General features: G+C 43.9%; 5 protein-coding genes across 5 annotated transcripts; 3 read left to right on the forward strand and 2 right to left on the reverse strand.

The window, feature by feature from the left end:
- The first annotated feature begins 16 nt into the window (after positions 1-16).
- On the forward strand, positions 17-474 carry PHALS_14575 (uncharacterized protein). Its single transcript, XM_024727678.2, has one exon. The coding sequence runs from the start codon at positions 131-133 to the stop codon at positions 395-397; it is 267 nt and encodes an 88-aa protein (XP_024578232.1). The 5' UTR covers positions 17-130; the 3' UTR covers positions 398-474.
- On the reverse strand, positions 473-8942 carry PHALS_12179 (cmgc dyrk protein kinase; the record flags this gene model as incomplete). The annotated part of the gene is made up of 18 exons (XM_024727679.1): positions 473-2014; positions 2067-2273; positions 2328-2979; positions 3036-3214; positions 3279-3720; positions 3788-4122; positions 4184-4561; positions 4639-4776; positions 4847-5434; positions 5556-5679; positions 5755-5839; positions 5902-6172; positions 6258-6347; positions 6413-6663; positions 6731-6869; positions 6933-7214; positions 7275-7511; positions 7581-8942. The coding sequence occupies 18 exons, from the start codon at positions 8940-8942 to the stop codon at positions 473-475; spliced, it is 7302 nt and encodes a 2433-aa protein (XP_024578233.1).
- Positions 8943-8994: 52 nt separating this feature from the next.
- PHALS_12180 (uncharacterized protein) lies at positions 8995-9927 on the forward strand (the record flags this gene model as incomplete). Its single annotated transcript, XM_024727681.1, has 5 exons — positions 8995-9182; positions 9266-9314; positions 9381-9608; positions 9667-9760; positions 9827-9927. 5 exons carry the CDS (start codon positions 8995-8997, stop codon positions 9925-9927), a joined length of 660 nt encoding a protein of 219 aa, XP_024578234.1.
- Positions 9928-10189: 262 nt separating this feature from the next.
- On the forward strand, positions 10190-11475 carry PHALS_12181 (drug metabolite transporter superfamily; the record flags this gene model as incomplete). Its single annotated transcript, XM_024727682.1, has 2 exons — positions 10190-10957; positions 11029-11475. 2 exons carry the CDS (start codon positions 10190-10192, stop codon positions 11473-11475), a joined length of 1215 nt encoding a protein of 404 aa, XP_024578235.1.
- Positions 11476-11605: 130 nt separating this feature from the next.
- PHALS_12182 (serine protease family) lies at positions 11606-13288 on the reverse strand (the record flags this gene model as incomplete). The annotated part of the gene is made up of 2 exons (XM_024727683.1): positions 11606-12874; positions 12950-13288. 2 exons carry the CDS (start codon positions 13286-13288, stop codon positions 11606-11608), a joined length of 1608 nt encoding a protein of 535 aa, XP_024578236.1.
- Positions 13289-14037: the final 749 nt, after the last annotated feature.

A 14037-nucleotide genomic window follows, 5' to 3' on the forward strand; every position in this document is an offset into this window, starting at 1 on the left:
GATGAAGAATGATTGTCTTTAATTTAGCGGAATATTATGATGGAAAAAACTTAATTTTCGTTTTAAATACTACAAAATATCGTCAATCACGAAGCAGAACAAGCAGCTAGGTCGTCAATCGGTGTCCTCAATGATCTCATCACTTGGTTCGTCTGTCACCAACAGCGTCGTGGCATATGCTCCAAGTATGGAAAAAGGTATGAAATTTTCAGGAGGAGTCGTAGCGGCAGTGCTGGCCATTCGCTATGCCGGCAGCTTGCGCTCAGCCTGCGTCCTTGGGCTGCTGTCGGGTCTATTTACACACTCGCTTTACGCGGATGTTTTACGCAAGAAACATCGTCGAATTGACAAGAGGAAAGTTGAGCAGGAAGAAAACGCGGTAACAATCAGCAGCTAACGAAAAACGTTCCTGTCAATCGTTCTGGCTTTAAATCGGACATTTTTGGGTTTTGTGGAGCCTGATTTGTAGCGACTAGAGCTGTAAAAGAGCTGTAAAAGGGTTTTGAAGCAGGTAGAGACTATGCCAGTCGGTAGGGCAGTCGTGAAGAAATGTGGTGAAGGATTCGAGTGATGGTGGTGACTTGAGCGCTCCAAAGACGTCAGACAGTAACGAAGTGCTTTGCGACGTGGAAGAGAATTGCTGGAGCACGTGAAAAACACGAAATAAACCTCGAGGGTAATGTGGAACAAACACTTCGAGTTCGTAAGAGACGCTGAAGGAGCAAGATGGATAATTGCACCAAAAAAGGAGCATGGGTAATAAAGCGACGTTGTCTGCGGTGTCTGTGTCATCCTTACAGGAGACAGACGAAAACATGTGAAACACTAGCTCTTTCAGCCTTGCTACGTCATCTGAATTGACAGAGTCTTCGAACCATAATGGAATCTGCCCAAAGTCGGCACGGGAGATAAGGATGCTGCAAGGTTTTATCGAATCAGCGTCGACTCGATGTTGGTGTATTACTGCTGGAAGATCCAGTGCTCGCTTGAGATATGTCAAAATGTCTTCTGTTGAAGGCAAATTTGTGAATTGGATGCACAATAATGACCACACAAATTTTCTCCATGGTACAGCTTTGTGAGTGGTAGACTGCTGAACTGTGACTGCTGTTGCTGCAATAATATCCACGTCTCTCCAACGCATCGGAAAAGCTTCCTTTTTCGCAACTTCAAGAACTAATTTAATGAATTCGTCATTTGCGATGTTTGATCCAATAAAAAATTGCGATACAATTGCATTTGAATGCTCCCATTCAATACAAGCGCTCGCTAAAGCATGAAGCTGAGCCAATGTGATAAAATTTCTCACTTGAGCGTGTGGCAAGCAACTCGCGATGCCAGGTGATGACAAAAAGTTAGAGCTTTGGATGTTCCAGACGGCATGTCCATGCATTCTCATGCTTGCCATTGCCTCGGCGATTGCCTCGTCCTTCGTGTGAATATCCAATTCAACAACTTGCTGTAAACATTGGACATGAACCGCATATAGCTGCTGAACTCTTTGATTTAAATATTCAGCGAATCGAAATAGCAGCGTTACATGTTGAAGCATTTTCGTTATCTCCTGCGTTGCCACATTAGCTTCGCTCAATGTGTATTGCGAAGCAGTAGTTTCATTAACCAAATGGACCTCTGACGCCACTTCAGTAAGGAACGTCATTACTTTCTTTCCGACCTCATCGCAATCGGCGTTCTTTCCACCTAAATTGATGGCAGCAGCCATCGCGTCTTGCATAACCTTTTCTGCTAACACTACAAAATGGCCAGACTTATCCGGACTAGCACCGAGAAACGGTATACGGTCGTACAGCTGCGTGCGAAGTATCTGCATTATTTGCTGGAAGAAGTCTTTTAACAAATGGCAGATTAATGGCAAGCTGTGATACACGATATCTACAGCTCGAAAGATATCCGGAGACGGATCTTGAGCAAAAGTATGGACGAACTCGTTGCCAATCACACGGCTGACGTCTGCAATGTCCCCCAGAGCAACTTCGAGCTTTGTCAAAATTTGCTAATGAATTCTGTCAGATACTGAGAGCGCATAAAACTTTCGCTTGACATACCTCTCGAATCTTTTGCTTGGACAAACCGGTGCAAGCCTTTAAGTCTTTCGAGGCTTTGTCTACTAGATTTTGATAGGATCTAGTTTCATTAGATATTTTTTTTTCTAGTGTTTGGGTTGTACTGACAACCTGTCTCGAAATATTTTCGATAGCTGATTGTATCGTTGCCATCGGCTCACGAAGTTTTTTATATAGACTCTCTTTTAACTGTTGATCAAATATAATTATCAGTACCAGTCCTCATTCGTCTGAAGCTCTTACCTTCTGTAGCCCCTCAGAAAGATACAAGAAGGCATCACTATCAATTTCAATCTCTTTCGAGGCTTTTGACCACACGAGTCGGTCTATCAGATCCATTGACTCGCGTCTCTTTAGACGTGCCTCCTTCACTAGCTGGGGTAAGAAATCAACCGCACACACGATTCTTTCTGAAGTCGGTAAATGTGATGCTTGCGCGTATATGTCGATACACAAATGAATCAGCTCGGCGACGACGTCGCGATGCAGCTCAACTCGCCGAATCTGGATGTGCCGAGTTGTTTCACTCCAAAATAATTCAAGTTTTGCTTGTTGCTCTTGAAAGCGAATCCGATTCTCCTCATCAAGAGCGAGTTTCCGCTGAGTTTCAATAGAAGTGATAGACGATGATGTTGATTTATCTACTAAGCCTGATAAAGAAGCTGAACCCTCCACCGTGATATCATCATCAGCAGGCTCAACTACTGGGACGGGATCAGGAGATATTGAGATTACGCAGTTCCACGGAGAAACACTGGCAGGAATGGTGGTGTCATCTGAAAGGTTTGAGCCTGGAGTCAGTGTTTTAAGAACTGCAGCGTTTGTAAGATCACCCTCATTTGTGAGCAAAATTGCTAGCAGCGCTTTTTCCAGAAGCTTAGCTTCGACCAGAGTTCTGTAACAAAAGCGAGTCAATCACTCGCAAACCTTTTAAGCGACAAAATTCTTTACCTCGGAAAATTGTGAAGCATGCATCCATTCTGTTGTAACTTTGATGTATCTTGTAATGAAGCTTGTTGGCGACACAACGACACAGCTTTAGCCATAATTTCTACAGCCAAAGTGTCGGGAAGGGGTGTGTTCTTTTGTTGAAAAGCTAAAATTTTCGGACCAAATGCGCCAAGCTCCCGCTACATACATTTATATAACATGTTAAAGTAGCAATATCTTGATACTTCAATTAGCATATCGTACCTCGCGTTCACCCAAAGATGAAATTTGATCTCCAAACTTCTGAGGGTCATAACTTGACTTCACGCATTCGTCAACAAGAGATTCAAATTGCAAAAAAAACACGTGGTGTTCCATCGAAATACGTTTTGCTAGTTCAAAACCACTATCATCCTCAGTAAAAATGCTTAGCAAAATGAAGGACAGAGGACAATGCCACGATGTGTTCAAATCTGTCATCGGGCTAGGCCAGATCTCAATAACCGATTGAACGTCAGAGTCTATGTCGTATGTGCTAAGTTTGGACTCGAGCAGAAGCGGAGTCCATACTCCTGAACATGACAAAAAGCTTCGTATCGCCTCTTCTAGATCGTAAAGCATTTCTACTCCACCCTGATCAAAAGGTGTTGAAGAGGTTCTCAAATATTTCTGCTCTTTTTTCAAGTTGTCAATCGCAAATGTTTCACTGTTGTTTTCAACACATGTCATCTTCTGGGCTAATTGAAGCATAAAATTCATATTCACAGACTCACCCGGGTAATACAATATCGATCGCCAGTAAAACTAAATCATCTACTACATCAGCGCATACATTCCAGGCGCGAAGCCTCTCCTTCTTTCGTTTCGTATCACGAAGCTCGAGTAATACCTTCATGTCATCTTCTCGCTTTGTACTTCCAGACTCTCGCAACCGAACATAGTTAACCTCTAGCTCTGCCCGTTTCACTTCAAGATATCTTTCCCGTGGATTCATCATGTGATTATCTGCACCTGGAATCTCAATTTTAGACTTGAATCGTATGTCTGCATTATCCTGATCCGAATTTGTCTCACAGAGCAGCTGTTCGAAATAATCGATCCCAGTCAACTGAAACATAACAAGTTTTATCAAGATCCGATGTGATCATTTTTTGAAATGCAACAGATACCTTTTTCTTATCTAACAACGCTTTAGATTGCCGCATGCGCTGATCTTTTTCTGCTACCAGTTGTTCTCTGCGTCGTTTACGTAGCTCTTTCATCATTTCCAAGTTATTTGATGGACGAAAATCAAGATTTTCAACTCTTTTTTCAAGACCTCGAAAGTGTGCAACCGCCCCGGCATCACTGACGGTGATCGCTCGAAGACTTTCGTCAGTACCGCCAAAAGAAATGCCAAGCCTATCCATGTTCCTTTCAAAGTCCAGAATCCCTTGAATTGAATCTTGCTCGCTCTCAATCAGCTTCTTTTTCTCCAACAGCTGACTTCGAGCTTCTAATGTCATTTCAAGCCGCAAATTGTCCCGTTCTACAGCTAGAAAATGATGCTGGGGTGGTCGAATCATTGATCAGAAACGATTAATTGGACATTTGCAATTGATATATAGTCTGTGCTATTACTCACCCGTGATTCTTTCCACTTTGCTTGATGCTCTCGATCCAAATCGCGCCTATAGTCAGCTACTTCTCGCATGTGAACACGGGCTGCAGCATATTCTGCCGCAAGAGCCGCACTCTTGTCAACTCTGGTCTTTTCTTGCAACTACGACAAGATTTCACAAGACACAATTTGAAATCAAACGGATCTCAACCACTGATCAGTTCGTTCTTACATTATGCCATTCATTTTCGGCTCGCCATTGAGTTTTTTGAAATTTGCGCAGATGAATAGCCATGTCAACGCCTTTGTAAAAGCAAATCTTTGTTGGGTGATATTTGTTAGCCGTCTCCTTTAAGAAACGCTCATCCAAATCACGCAGTGAAAAATCTTCGTTTGTTGCTTTCTGTGTATCTCCAGTCGACGGCCTTAATGCCTTCACTTTGACTTTTTGATTGATTGGACTGCATGCTGATCTTTGATTAATAAACTTCTTCAAACGCAAAAAAAATTGCAGCACAGCAGATCGATCTTCCATCATGATGGCGCGTTGAGTGTCTATGGGAAACGGAAAATCGTGGGCGTCAAGATTCTCACCCAGAAGTTCCATGTTGTGATTTTTGGCTGCCGTAGTTGAAAAATTCCTATATTTTTTAAGCTGGGGCTCCAAGCCGTGGAGATGTAGCACTTCTGCAATGAGATATCCATTGCTAGCATCTTTTTCGATCACATCTACCCTTTTGTGCAGTTTAAGCTCATCATTCAGCCATTGCAGTAGCAAGGCAGTCATGACCACCGGAATAAATGAGCTATTAGCTGAATTCTAACCGACGGCTTGCCCAGAAATACTCATTGGAAAGTTTTCAGCGCAAACTTTCTCGATGACATATATTTTATTTATTTATATATCTTGAGATTTAAGTGTTATAAGTACATCGATTAACCATGCGGTTAATACAATCGAGCTTCTGGCGACGCGGCATGGGAGGACGCCGAGTCCAAGCAGTCAGCTGCATTATACGCTGCTCTAGCAATGAGTCGTCCCATAACAATGTGTCAAGCGAGAAGCTGTACCAGAGTCAAATCCACAATGCGACACAATATTAGAAAGCCAGATATACAATAAAAATACTACCAACGGACCCGTTTGGCCCGTTTTCTTTAAAAGTCAGAGCGGTCTCTGGAGTATTATAAGCACGGCAGTGCCCACGACGCAGTGGCACATAACCTGCGTACAGATACCTGTCACTCACCATCAAATCTTTTCAGCATACAGAATTACTTTTCAACCTTCCGGAGGAAGTGGTGGATCTCCGATGTTTGAAACCACAACAATTTCCCGGTCGGGATAGAACTCGCTCCATTTATTACTGGTGCAGAATCTCACTCCAGCACTCGTAATGTCCCGACTTAGCTGTGGGCGGTGTATTCCTGAACTTATCTGCTCACTGCTGAGTGCAAGCGATTTCCCCATGCTTTCTTGTCGTTCAATCTGAGTTTCCGTCCTCAACGGTGATTGCGTCAAACTCAAAGTCTCCACTTGGCTCTGCATTTCCTGGCTCTACAAATATAAAGCAGCCGATTATATCCAGTCGCTAATAACATATTGCAGCGAGAGAGCCCTCATTCATGCTGTACTAATAAACCCCATTGCTTGGCACATATTGCAGCATACAACACGCTACGCACCATCGATACGCCGTCGTTCGATCGTGCCATTCGTCCCGCTCTTCTTTCTGCAAAAATCGTGAAATTTTACGTGGTACACATTGACCAATCAGATACAGTTCTCGGCAAAAACGTTGTATTGAAGCCATGGATGTGTCAGCGCCTCGCTTGCCGATGGACGATGTGCTGGATCAATCTGCAGTAATCCGCGTAGAAATTCTACAAATTCAGTATCTTTTGTGTGTAAGACTTGATCGATAGATGGAAGAAGCAAATTAGCAGCTAACACGCCGTTGCCTAAGTGGTCCAAGGTAAATAGTCCAGTGTCTATCAATTGACGCTGCAGATTGTTGCGACCTGCTAGAAGAGAAGCAGGAATAGGACCTAAAGCATTATATCACACATGTGTGAGCAACTTGTACAACAAAGTGAATTTGTGCTTTACACGTACCTATTGTTGCTAAGATACGAGCTAGCAAAGTCTGTTCTGAGTCATTACGAAACAGAACCTCGCCAGTAAATAATTCGGCAATGACGCACCCAAGCGACCATAGATCGATCTTTGTGCCATACATAAGACCCAAAACTACCTGCAATCAATACATAGATCAGACAATCGTCAAACAAATGAAGTAAATGTACGACGAACACACCTCAGGGGCTCGATACGAACGGGACTGCACATAGGACGTGAGCTCATCAGTAGTGAAGCAAGCCGACCCAAAATCGATCACCTTGACAGTACATGCGCTAAAGTTTTGTATAAGGATGTTTTCGGGCTTGAGATCGCAATGTACAAGTCCCAGTGAGTGCAGTGTATCGAGTGCCTCAAGCACTTCGATGGTGATCTTTTTGAGGCGAGGAATGCTAAAAAAGTTGACGACACCGCGTTGCAACAGCAAGCGCGAGAACTCGTACAAATTGTCACGAAGAAGCTGTGAAAAAAAATTCAGCATACTGAAAGCAATTGAAATATTGAAAGTCAACCTACGCACCTCTGTCACAATTATTAAATGCTCACGAAAATATAGTGCATCCAAGAGACGTACAAGATGCCTCTCATCCACCTTGCAATTGCGATCAATATACTCCAGTACGCGTATCTCGTCAAGACCCTGATCAAAAAACTCTTTGTTGTTCTTGATGATTTTGAGACATACTGATTGATCAGTCGTTGTATCAATGCATTTGTAGGTCCGACTAAATACTGCTTCACCAATAGCCAATTCGACCTAAATTAAACCAAATCATACCCCACAATTAATAAGCTCTACAATTGATAAGAATGTGTGGCCACAAACCCTATATCGACCACCAATTAAAGCTCCGGGACGTGGTCGCCAATCCTGGTTCGGCTCAAATCCTGTGCGATTCTTTTCACAAATGACTCGAAGCTGCATCACTTCGTACTCTTTAAGTTCATCATCTTCATTGCTTCCATCAAATACCTCCATATCTGCATTTTTGCAATCATGTTCACCGTCTTTTATGTCAACTGTGTGAACAGAATCTTCTTTTTGCTTGGTCTGGCCATCGAGATCATGTTGGAACGTAGTTCTACGGCCCCGCACTGAAGAGCTAATTTTAAATGGATTAAGCGTATCACCATCGTTTGTTACTTCTTTCTCGTTTTCTGAACCTTGTGCTTTGTCAAAATCATCGTCATCATCTTCGGCATCATCGTCGGCATCATCGTCATCCATACTGAAAAGTTTTGTCTCAGTTTCGTCTTTCAGAATTTCTTCAACATCTTCTTCATCATCTTCTTCATCATCTTCTTCACCGTCTCTTTCTACTTCATCTTGAAATGGTTCATCCTCACAGACTGAACTCACCATTTCACTGTAAACTTCGTCATCTGCTCGCAAGGTATTATCTTCCTCTTGAGTAAAAGCAAATTGACTAGGTCGTCGTGGCCAAAGAGCCGACACAGGTTCGTCGTCTATCGACGTATTTCCTGGTGAAGCTCCCATTCCAAATGACGACTGAGGCGAGTTTGTGACCCGAGCAGAACTCCCACCCTTCAAGCTCGCCTGTGCGATCCTAATTGGGTCTGAGACCAATTTATCCATTGCGGTGAAAGTCTCGTCGGTCATACAGAGCTGAGTCACGGCTTCGGCGAGGTCCAATTCGTACCCAGAGCCATAATCACTGCTACTACTGTCACTTTCATCACCTTCTTGACTGTGTTCATAATTATTATAGAGCCCAGGTATTGCCGCTGGACGTGAAAGCATAGAACTTTCTTTACTCTCACTTGAGGATCGCCGACTAAGCTTCCAGGCCTGCGCATTGTCCTCCACAATAGAATCTCCAAGCGTAACCTCTTGCTGCTGCTGTCTGACGTCAAAAAAACGATGCAGCAGCAGGTTTTCCTCCCCCATCTCTTCATGCAATGCCTGACATAGTTTTTCATTGGTATAAATCCGCTCGACAGCCTTAGGTACATTAGCGATAGACTCAAGAATCATTTCCAGTAGCTCTTTACGTTCTTGCTCTTTGCGCTTAGCTCGATCATCGCAACTAGCCATCGGTGCTGATGTCAAGCGCCGCAAGAATGACATACGCGGAAAAATATGCTCTTCAATGGGACTAGCAGATAAAACCGTGACCGACGACGAGTCCGAACGCCCCTGCGAGCTCAGCGGCGTTGTCGAAGACATCGGCAAGGTCACTAAATTAGTGACATAAAACCAACATTCTGACGATAAAAACATGCCTTTGCTGCGAAAATTGCTGCGTGTAGAAGACCTAGGCAATGTGCCTGCAAATTCAACAGCTGAGCAGCTATTTGCGTCGAACATTGATATGCAAGAGATGAGGTCACAGCGACAGCAGGCAGCTGCACTTTGTAGCGCTCCACTACATGTCATGTCAACACTAGCACGAAGGCAAAGAAGCCGGTTGTTACAAAGCAAATGTGACTATAGGATTTTTGCTCAATTATGCTTGTACGTCTGACATATTATGTAATCTTGTCTTACAGGTCTGCATTAGATACTCAAATGGAGAATCTGACGAATTGTGACCTGAAGGTCTGCAAAATTGTAGCTGGCCATGACTATGCGCTGACTACCAGCAACACTATTCGATGTTGATAGACGTGTGTAGACGCTGCCTTATCAATTACAAGAGAAGGAAAGCAAGCTTTATTTCTAGTGCGAGATCCAACGAAAGTGACCAAGTATATAGCGGCAGCCGTATCAAGGTTCAACGCAGCGATGGCAATCGAATTAGCTGCAGAAAGTCTTCATCGAGTGCATTTTCACCAATGCAAAAGAATCGATGAGCTGCAGTGCGAATTAGAATACGTGCAACAAGCTTGGAAGGTACATGCTTTGCTGCTTAAGAGTTAAAAGTGATTTGGCTATATATCCGATCTGATAGGGACCCGATGAAGCAAAGTTTCAACTGGTTGTGGTTGGGCCGCTTTGCGACCTATTTTCAGGCTTCCAAACGACATCGGGGATCACTTTGACCGGTGCGAATTGCTATGGAAAGTTGAGAATCTACGTTGAAACCTGAAACATAGCTATATGTACACCAGGTGCGGGGTTAAAGCGTATGGTGGAGCTCGCAGTCAATCGATTGCGGGCGACGACAGGTGTCTACGTCATTGTTATAGAAATTGAAGCCGAAGTCACATAGAAAAACTCGAACGTGCCTTTAGATTCCTGGGAAGTCGCGGGGAAGAGTCCAAAATCGACACTCGACATCATCGCATTCGCTTGATCGTTACAAACGTTTCGGATTATAGCATTATAATGAAAAGCTGGGAAATAAAGCCGGCGTCTTAATTCTCCTTTTTAATTCTTCACGAGCACATGTCCTATTTGTCATCGTCAGTTAAGCTTTTCACACTTGTATTGACACCAAACAGCATAAGTTGAGATACTGAGCTGCTGACAGTATGGCTATAAACGCGCTCAGCGCACGGCCGCGAGCGCCATCGGTGAGCTCCGAAATCTCTCGGTCTAATAAGGGAGCTCACGTCTCTCTCGATGTGTGTCGTGACGGTGACAACGAGGACTTTACAAACGAGACGATGACGCTGCTAAACAAAGACGGCGAGAATTCCATGGAGACGCAATCGACGCTCTTGACGAAGTCGGAAGAATTTACGCCAGATCAAAAGGAGAAGGCTGTCTCTACGGCAAAGACGCTGTATGTGGCGCCATCAGTCGTTGTCTTTTGGCTGAGCATGTGGTTTATGCAAAACATTGGAGTGACGTTCTGGAACAAGAAGGCGCTTGGAGCGTTGCGCTTGCCTGTCACGCTCACGTTCGTGCACATGATATGTAACACACTGGGTGCATTTCTTTACATATACGTGTATAAAGGCATTAAGCGCAAGCAACTCAAGTCTGACCAGAAGCAGCTTATGGTGTACTTCTCAGTTATCTTTGTGAGCAATATTATTACGGGCAACTGGAGTCTAGGCCTCGTATCAATCTCTTTCAATCAAGTGATGCGAGCACTGGTTCCTGCGGTTGTTGTCGTGCTCAGCATGCTGATACTTGGTAAAACGTACTCTCTGAGGCGAAAGCTATCGCTCATTCCAGTTGCGATTGGCGTTTACTTGGCATGTACTGGAGATAATTCATGCACTTTACTAGGCTTCATTATTACAGTTGTGGCTGTTATATTTGCTGGTTTGAAGGCTGTTTTATCAAGCAAGGTACGTAACGATTTTATGAAGTAAGGATGGCGGACCGCAATTGACTGTGCATGGTTTAATTGTATGTTTAGTTTTTAACAGGAGACTTGAAGCTCCACCCTGTGGATTTGATATTGCATCAAGCGCCTCTGTCTGCCTTTTGGTGCTTTATCGCAATGTTTCTCACCGGTGAAGCGAATACGCTTATGGATAATTGGGAAATAGTACCATCGGCTAGCTTTTGGTTTATTCTAACCGGCATGATCAGCTTTATGCTTAATGTTACCAGTTTTATGGCCAACAAGGTGACGTCTCCGGTGACGTTAACCGTATGTGGCAACATGAAACAAGTCGTTGTGATCATCATGTCTATTCTCATTAATCACGATGTGATCACAATGCAAAAGGCTATCGGAATTGTCGTTGTATCTATGGGTGGCTCAATGTACGCCTATATCTCGACAAAGGAAACAATGGGTCAGTCTACACAATCCACATCAATAAAGACGAAAGTGCAGACGCAAAAAAATGATGGGTAATGCTTCAGGTACTTGTCGTGTATACGATAGAGGCAGGAAAAACTAAATTTGATTATCAGCATTTAGGTCAATAAAGTGAATAGTACTATGTAGAAACTGACGTCTGACGTCGGCTACTCGGCAAAAATTCTTAAATGTCGTGCGTGTGCATTAGTCCATGCCGATTTATCTTGATTCGTCCTGGGAAATCCCGAATGGCATCAACATATAAAAGTCCTACCAACGCAATGAGTGCCATAAGAATAGGAAACAGGACTAGAGGCGAGGAACGATGCATTCCTGTAGGTTGGAGCTTAAAAACTTCTTGCTCAGTATCAAAGTCCAATACCTTGCTATTCGCTTCCTCCTCCTTGCTAGATGCACTTATCCACTTCGTTAAATACTCAAGGATCAATGCACGCTGCTTTTTCAGTGGCTCTGGTAGAATCGGGCCGGCGCGTAAATCGCCACAGTGGCCACATAACTCGCACTTAGCCAAGGAAGCAATTAAGTCATCCGAAAGCGTTTGAAGAACCGAAGCACGTTGCCACGGATCATCACCACCGTTCGAGAAAAAAATCTTGTGACCATATGGATGTTCCCCTCCATACAATTTCGTAATTTCATCCACACCTTCGGATGGGTTAACTACGTCACCAAATACGGATTCACACTGTTTCAAGTGATATTGAAGATCTACCATTTTCGAGCGTATGCTTTCCTGTTTAGGGGCAACCTGAAAGAATGCAAGTTGAGAGCATTTCTGCCAACGCCAAGAGCGACCGTCCCCCCAGCGAGCACGGTCTTCGGTCAAGCATTTCGTATCGTAAAAACATTCGCTGCCAAACGAAGATCCGTACATTTCTATAGTGAAGCTGGCAAAAGCGTCGACTAAGGAATCATTACGCTCAAAGGCTCCTACCATGCTGTCACACACAACATCTTTGTGGCCATACTGGACACTCATTGCTGCTGCATCTGCAATCATGTAGAAAAAGTCCGCGTCTGCTAGACTTTGAGCACCAAACAATGCCTTCACTTTCGTAGCATTGGCACTCCTAATCTCAGTCTCAAAAACTTCCGTGGTAAGGCGCAGTACATCCGCACACGATGGGCCTACTGCCAGTGCCACCTGTTCATCAAATTGATAAAATTCGTACACGGGCTGCACAACTCCCGACGATGACAACGACGCAACTGTCGAGTTCGGATAAGCAACACGGAACCATGCCGACAATGCCCCAGGATACGACCCTCCAATAGTTATCCACGAATTAGTCCCCAGAGATCTTTGAAGACTTTCCTTGAAGTGTTTGAGATCAGCGAGTGCCTGTTGCACCGTCAAAAACTGGTAATTATTAGTCGACAAGTCCCCGTTTGGTATACTTTTACCATAGAATCGATGTTCCAAGGCCAGAATCTAACAGAAAAAAACGAAAAAATGGTTTACTTAGAAAATGGACAAGAAACCACGATTTCACTCATGTGGATTCACCTTCGCGCCGAACGTCTTAGCGAGAACATGGACAAATCCAGATGGAGCGTGCTCAAGCGCACCTTCTCCCCCGATGTAGAGAATAATAGGCCCATTTGGCTTGTTCCAGAACTCATTTACCTCATAATAACGTTGCTGGAATGTGGCATTGTTCTTTGCATCAAAATGATCCACCGATTGATTGAACCAAAGATCTTTTGCCTGAAATTTGGGCATCATCTGCTGTGCTGCTTGCACAATTTGCCATAGGCGACCATGCTTGGCGTGCGTGGGGAATGTGGAGGCTGAAGCTAATGCAGATAGAGCAATGAGCAGCAGCACGACAGACAATAACTTCATGATCGACGCAGTAAGTATATCGTAGTCTTAAATATGAGTATGCTGCGGCTTCAATGTGTGACACAGTGCTGACCAAAAATATGTAGCCATCACTATTTCGCTCTATAGATCGGACATACCGGTTTCGAGCAGTGACCATCACTCCAACCCAAGTTAAAGAAGACAAAATTTGTAGCAGGCAAATTATTGAGAGTTTAATTTGCTGATAATCGAAGGGCTCCGAGCTCGGATCTGTATCCGAGATACCAGCTAGACGCTCACAGCGATTGCTGAGCACACGAGGAGGTCGTGGGCAAGCTCGGTAGGATTAAAAAAACTTAGGGAACGGACAAGAGGTCAAGATGGCGCAAAAAGGTATGCAAGAGGTCCAAGCGACACGTCGTTCTTGAGGCAAACACCAGACATCGTTATGACGCCATTGTGGCTTACCATTTCTGTAACGGGGTTACACGTACCCTGCAGAGGGACTACCGTAGCTTTGCGCTTGAGGAAGCGTTATTCAGGTCACCGACCTTTCGTTCTATACAAGAACCAATACGAGTGTAGCGGATCGCAATCCGCTACCTCCAAGTAGTTAGTACCTTAACTAAGGCTAATAAACTCTTCGGTTTAAATTCAAAACTGATTTTTATCTGCGGCAAAGCCGCCTAATTTTAAAATTTTAAATGTAAAGATTTTCCTAAATAAAATCTAAATACATGCATAACTACTGGCTACCTAACCACATACCGTATTCTTGTTTTGGTGCA

The sequence above is a fragment of the Plasmopara halstedii genome (assembly GCF_900000015.1).
Source record: "Plasmopara halstedii genome assembly, contig: Scaffold_614, whole genome shotgun sequence".
Taxonomy (NCBI): domain Eukaryota; phylum Oomycota; class Peronosporomycetes; order Peronosporales; family Peronosporaceae; genus Plasmopara; species Plasmopara halstedii.

Excerpts from the sequence above, each read along its gene's own strand:
- PHALS_14575 (XM_024727678.2), top strand. The coding sequence starts at position 131 with ATGATCTCATCACTTGGTTCGTCTGTCACCAACAGCGTCGTGGCATAT.